The sequence below is a fragment of the Cebus imitator genome, unplaced genomic scaffold, assembly GCF_001604975.1.
Source record: "Cebus imitator isolate Cc_AM_T3 unplaced genomic scaffold, Cebus_imitator-1.0 Scaffold82, whole genome shotgun sequence".
Taxonomy (NCBI): Eukaryota; Metazoa; Chordata; class Mammalia; order Primates; family Cebidae; genus Cebus; species Cebus imitator.
In genome coordinates this window covers 6,321,274-6,327,345 of record NW_016107397.1, presented here as the reverse complement: position 1 = coordinate 6,327,345, position 6,072 = coordinate 6,321,274, and the positions used below count along the sequence as shown (strand labels likewise).

At 47.8% G+C, this 6,072-nt stretch overlaps 2 protein-coding genes and 1 pseudogene across 6 annotated transcripts in view; 2 read left to right on the top strand and 1 right to left on the bottom strand.

Annotated features, from left to right (window-relative positions):
• The window catches only part of AIMP2 (aminoacyl tRNA synthetase complex interacting multifunctional protein 2), a 13,300-nt gene extending 12,126 nt beyond the window's left edge, over nt 1-1,174 (bottom strand). The window contains exon 1 of one of the 2 annotated variants that reach the window (XM_017533735.2): nt 922-1,174. In XM_017533735.2, coding sequence (XP_017389224.1) covers nt 922-1,056 — 135 coding nt within the window. In that variant the 5' untranslated portion in view covers nt 1,057-1,174. The remainder of the gene's footprint in view (nt 1-921) is intronic. The other variant, XM_017533736.2, reaches the window with a different exon arrangement.
• A 41-nt stretch (nt 1,175-1,215) lies between these two features.
• The window catches only part of PMS2 (PMS1 homolog 2, mismatch repair system component), a 46,878-nt gene continuing 42,021 nt past the window's right edge, over nt 1,216-6,072 (top strand). Inside the window, exons 1-2 of one of the 3 annotated variants that reach the window (XM_017533724.2) lie at nt 1,216-1,421; nt 4,489-4,628. In XM_017533724.2, the coding sequence (XP_017389213.1) occupies nt 1,399-1,421; nt 4,489-4,628 (163 nt within the window). In that variant the 5' untranslated portion in view covers nt 1,216-1,398. The remainder of the gene's footprint in view (nt 1,422-4,488; nt 4,629-6,072) is intronic. The other 2 variants (XM_017533726.2, XM_017533727.2) reach the window with 2 other exon arrangements.
• LOC108308075 lies at nt 4,964-6,072 on the top strand (annotated as a pseudogene). The gene has a single exon (XR_001826772.2). The product of XR_001826772.2 is annotated as a cofilin-1-like (transcript).

The following is a 6,072-nucleotide window of genomic DNA, read 5'->3' as shown; positions in this document are numbered from 1 at the left end:
AAAAAAAAAAAAAAACAGACTATATCGTTTAGGGACACATACTTAGTTGACAAAATAATAGAGACAAGCAGGACATAATTACCATAAAAATCAAGACCTCCAGGGCAAAGGTTTAAGTGGAAAGAATGGAGCAGTGACGTGTGTCAACCTGGGCCGTGGTGACCCTGGGGTTCGCTTTGTAATTCCTCAAAATGAACATTTATGTGCTATTCACTTTTCAGAGGGTAGAATCGCTGAACTAAAAAGTTTAAACAGCCATATGTGAAAAAAAGAAAAAATATGGATAGATTTTTATTTTAATTAAAACATTTTTAAAATAGAGACGGGGTCCTGCTATGTTGCGCAGGCAGATCTCAAACTCTCGGAGGTCAAGCGATCCTCCCACCTCGGTCTCCGAAAGTGCTGGGATTCCAGGCATGAATCACCGCGCCCGGCCTGGATAGATCTTTTTTATTTTTATTTTTTGAAATGGAGTTTCGTTCTCGTCGTTGCCCAGGATGGAGTGCAGTGGCGCAATTGTGGCTCACTGCAAAACCCGCCTTCCCAGGTTCAAGGGATTCTCCTGCCTCAGCCTCCGGAGTAGCTGGGATTACAAGCGCTCGCCACCACGCCGGGCTAATTTTTGTATTTTTAGTAGAGATGAGGTGTCACCATGTTGGTCACGCTGGTCTCGAACTCTTGACCTCCGGTGATCCGCCCGCCTCTGCCTCCCAAAGTGTTGAGATTACAGGCGTGAGCCACGGAGCCCGGCCTGAATAGATCTTCAAAGGACAAAAGTTTGAGTGAGTCCCAGGCCGTCCGGCACAGAGGCCAGGTGGGGCCGCGAACCGCATGGGACGCACTCGCTCAAGACTGGGGAAACTGCGGCCAGCAGCCGGCCGCCGCGCGTGCGCACTACGCAGCCCCACCCAGCGCTCCTACCTGCACGTGGCCTGTGCCCGGCGCAGAGCCGCCGCTCCTGCTGTGCAAGTTGGGGAGCCGGTACATGCAGGTGGGAAGCTCCACACGGAGAGGCGCGCCGCCCCCGTGATAGGGCTTTACCTGGTACATAGGCATCGCGGCACCAAAGCAAGAGGGGGTGGCGCTGCCAGACACCAACGTTCAGAAACGGTCCAAGACCACGACTGAGGGTTGCCACCTCCTTTCTGACCCTGCTGCGGGCGTTCGGGAAAACGCAGTCTAGGGTGCTCTGATTGGCCCAGGCTCTTTGACGCCACGTACTCGACCTTTGACAGAGCCTATAGACGAGAAGGAGAGACGGGAAGTAGTTTGCTGCCCCGCCCGGAAAGGGTGGAGCACAACGTCGAAAGCAGCCAATGGGAGGCCAGGAGGCGGGGCGCCTGTGGGAGCCTTCAAGGGAACGTTCCCAGTCCCTGAGGCGGATCGGTTGTTGCATCCATGGAGCGAGCTGAGGCCTCGAGGTGAGCGGGGCTCGCGGTCTCCCCTCGCGCGCGCCCTCCTTGAGACCCACGGCGTTCCAGCCTCCCTGGAAATAGGGGGAACATGGCCGAGGCGCGTGGCGAGGCCGCCGTGTGGAGGCCCTGGAGCGACGTCCTTAGTGCCCCCGCCACCCGGCGCCCTTTGGGTACGCTTTGAGACCCGGCGAACTCCTCCAGGTTCTGGGCTGCGGGCAAAAGATTCTGCCCCGTGAGGAGTTGGGTTCGGCCTGTCCCACGCAGGCCCTGTCCACTTCTCAGAGGGCCGTGGACTTGGAGCTGGATAGTGAAATCCCCATAGACTGCATTTCCTTTCTTCCTGTTTTCTCTCCCCTTTTATTTTTATATTATTTTATTTAATTTTATTATCATTATTATTATTATTTGTAGAGACGGGGATCTCGCAATGTTGCCCAGGCTGGTCTCCAACTCCTGAGCTCAAGTGATCCGCCCGCCTCGGCCTATCAAAGTTCTGGAATTACAGGCGTGATGCACCATGCCTGGCCTTTTTGTTTTTTTTTTTTTTTTTAATTGAGGTTATTTTGGGGGAGGTGCAGCGTCCAGACACATCCTAATTTGCATAGCCGCGCAGTTTTAAAAAATGCAGTGCCTGTTAGGGTATGTGATTTCTGGCTGGTGAGCTGCACTGAATCTTGGCTAACACAGTTGGATTCCATGTCAGATTTGTAAACACGAATTTGCTCTCTGTATTTAAATATATTAGATATATTTATGTAACTACATTTAAATGTTTTGAGACATTTAAATAAATGGGTGTCTGTATCTAAATGCATTCCCTCCTCAGAATAAATATCAGAAGCAGACCTGTAGCCTGTGGTGTGTTGCCAAATAAACTTATTTTTAGAGATGTTTTCCATTTTCTGTGAGGTCATCTGCAGTTTCACATGGTAGACAAACTTAGGTGAGATTCTTAGAAAGGTAGAATGAAGAATAAAGAGGTTTGTTTATTTCACAAGGGTTTATTGAAGGTCTATGATGTGTTCGATGCTGGAGGAAATACCCAGTGATTTTCCTTTCATGGAGGTTTCCTGCTTTCTCTTATCAAGTTATCAATTAAACTGTTTACTGGAAATTGCTAAGTTAATGAACACATGGGATACATTCTTTGGATGAGCAGGCATTGGTTGGGCAGAGGAGGAAGAAGAGAGCAGTTTAGAGAGCCCTGCTTATACACTGGCATCTAAAAGCACTTATGATGTTCAGGAAACAGTCACTGTGCTAAAAATGTAGGGGATGGCACCTACATTTTTTATTGTATCCCTCAAATTACAAATTACCAAAATCTTTGGCAACAATGGTGTTTTCTTTCTTGAAAAGTGAAAGCATGACCAGGTGTGGTGGCACATGCCTATAATCCCAACACTTTGGGAGGCTGAGGTGGGCGGATCACCTGAGGTCAGGAGTTCGAGACCAGCCTGTTCAACATGGTGAAACCCCATCTCTACTAAAAATACAAAAATTAGCTGTGTGTCATGGTGGGCACCTGTAATCCCAGCTACTTGGGAGGCTGAGGCAGGAGAATCGCTTGAACCTGGGAGGCGGAGGTTGCAGTGAGCAGAGATTGTGCCACTGCACTCTGGCCTGGGCAACAAGAGTGAAACTCTGTCTCAAAAAAAAAAAAAAAAAGTAATAAAAAAAATAATGTAGGGGACTTGACGAAGGGAAAGGATTAGAGAGATTAGTTTTAGGCCCAGTGATGAGTAGATTTTAAATGTCATATAGTAGGAAGTGGGGCACTAGTAAATTTTTAAGCAGAAAATTTATTTGACCAGATTTGTGATTTCAAAAATAGCTCTGGTGGTAAGAGGATGGATTGGAGCAGGGAGTAAGGGGAGATAAAACCGTTGTAAAACTCTTAAAGCTAGTACGGCAAGAACTTTGAGGGTCTTTGCTAAAACAGCAGCTGGCAGCTTGAATTTGGAGTGGGGTAACAAAGACAACTACACAGGAATATGTATAGGAATAGTTACATAACTGGTATGCAATTTCTGAGATGATTTTGACTCAGACATTGTGTATTTCCCAGCACACTCTCAGCATACTCTTGGTTTTTCAAATTATGTGGAAATGTTGCTTTCACTTTTTTTTTTTTTTTTGGTGGAGTTTCGCTGGTCGTCCAGGCTGGAGTACGACGTGCAATTTTGGCTCACTGTAATCTCGGCCTCCCAGGTTCAAGCAATTCTCCTGCCTCAGCCTCTGTAGTAGCTGGGATTACAGGCATCTACCACCATGCCTGGTTGATTTTTTATATTTTTAGTAGAGATGGTGTTTACCCAAGCTGGCAAGGCTGGTCTCGAACTCCTGATCTCAAATGATCCACCCGCCTCAGCCTCCCAAAGTGCTGGGATTACAGGCATGTGACACCACACCTGGTCATGCTTTCACTTTTCAAGAAAGAAGACACCATTGTTGCCAAAGATTTTGGTAATTTGAGGGATACAATGTGTATTTTCTCCTTGTGGATCCTAGTATAATTAGATAGTAAGTATCTGTTGAATTCCAAATGTCTCTCCAGAATTATTTTGGGTACATGTTTAAGGATTGTAAAACAATGTTTCTATTTCTGGATATAATAAATGTATTTGTTGGTCAGGCCTGGTGGCTCATGCCTGTAATGCCAGCACTTTGAGAGGCTGAGGTGGGTGGATCACAAGGTCAGGGGTTCAAGACCAGCCTGGCTAAGATGGTGAAACCTCATTTCTACTAAAAACTACAAAAATTAGCTGGGCGAGGTGGCAGGTGCCTGTAATCCCAGATACTCAGGAGGCTGAGGCAGGAGAATTGCTTGAACCCAGGTGAGGGAGGTTGTGGTGAGCCAAGATCACACCACTGCACTGCAGCCTGGGTGACAGAGTGAGTCTCCGTCTCAAAATAAACAAATAATGAATAAATAAATGCATTTGTTAATATAATAAATGAATAGATTTGACCCATAAACTATTTACAGTATTGAGTCAGTTCCCACAGTTAAAATCAGGATGAAAATATATAGCTGAATACTTGCTTTGTTTCTTGTAACTGATTTCTTTAGCACAGAACCTGCTAAGGCCATCAGACCTATCGATCGGAAGTCAGTTCACCAGATTTGCTCTGGGCAAGTGGTACTGAGTCTAAGTACTGCAGTGAAGGAGTTAGTAGAAAACAGTCTGGATGCTGGTGCCACTAATATCGGTAAGTTTGGGAGAGTTTTCAGCCACAAGAAATAATCAGCATGTGTTGTTGTATTCAAGAAACATTTGTTATTGAAAGAAGACAAGTATTGATGTAGTAATAAATTATTATATTTAAGTTAAAGTTAGCACCCATTGTGTGCCTAGTACTTAGGTAGTAATAACAACAGGTTTTATTGTGTTCTTACGGTGTGCCAGGCAGGTGTTTTGGTAAGAATTACGCAGAAATATCTCATTTAAGCTGAAGAATAGCTGGGCATGGTGTCTCACACCTGTAATACTTGCCCTTTGAGAGGCCGAGGTGGGAGGATTGCTTGAGGCCAAGAGTTCAAGATCAACCTGGCCAACATAGTGAGACCTCGTCGCTACTAAAAAATAAATAGAGTCGGGTCCCGGCAGCGGCTGCAGCGCTCTCTTCTTCTGCGGCTTTCCGTGCCCTCTCCCTTTCACTTCCGGAAACATGGCCTCTGGTGTGGCTGTCTCTGATGGTGTCATCAAGGTGTTCAATGACATGAAGGTGCGTAAGTCTTCAACACCGGAGGAGGTGAAGAAGCGCAAGAAGGCTGTGCTCTTCTGCCTGAGTGAGGACAAGAAGAACATCATCCTGGAGGAGGGCAAGGAGATCCTGGTGGGCGATGTGGGCCAAACTGTTGACGACCGCTACGCCACCTTTGTCAAGATGCTGCCAGATAAGGACTGCCGCGGCGCCCTTTATAATGCAACCTACGAGACCAAGAAGGAAGACCTGGTGTTTTATCTTCTGGGCTCCTGAGTCTGCGCCCCTTAAGAGCAAAATGATCTATGCCACCTCCAAGGACGCCCTCAAGAAGCTGACGGGGATCAAGCATGAATTGCAAGCAAACTGCTACTAGGAGGTCAAGGACTGCTGCACCCTGGCAGAGAAGCTGGGGGGCAGTGCCGTCATCTCCCTGGAGGGCAAGCTTTGTGAGCCCCTTCTGGCCCTCTGCCTGGAGCATCTGGCAGCCCCATACCTGCCCTTGGGGGTTGCAGGCTGCCCCCTTTCTGCCAGACCGGAGGGGCTGGGGGGATCCCAGCAGGGGGAGGGCAATCCCTTCACCCCAGTTGCCAAACAGACCCCATACCCCCTGGATTTTCCTCCTCCCCCCATCCCTGACGGTTCTGGCCTTCCCAAACTGCTTTTGATCTTCTGATTCTTCTTGGGCTGAAGCAGACCAAGTTCCCCTCAGGTCCCCCAGTTGTAGGGGGAGCCTGTATTTTTTTTTAACAACATCCCCCATCCCCACTTGTTCCTCCCCCTTCCCATGCTGCCAACTTCTAACCGAAATAGTGACTCTGTGCTTGTCTGTTTAGTCCTGTGTATAAATGGAATGTTGTGGAGATGACCCCTCCCTGTGCCAGCTGGTTTCTCTCCCTTTTCCCCTGGTTCACTGCTACTCATGGAAGAAGGACCACTAAGGGACCTT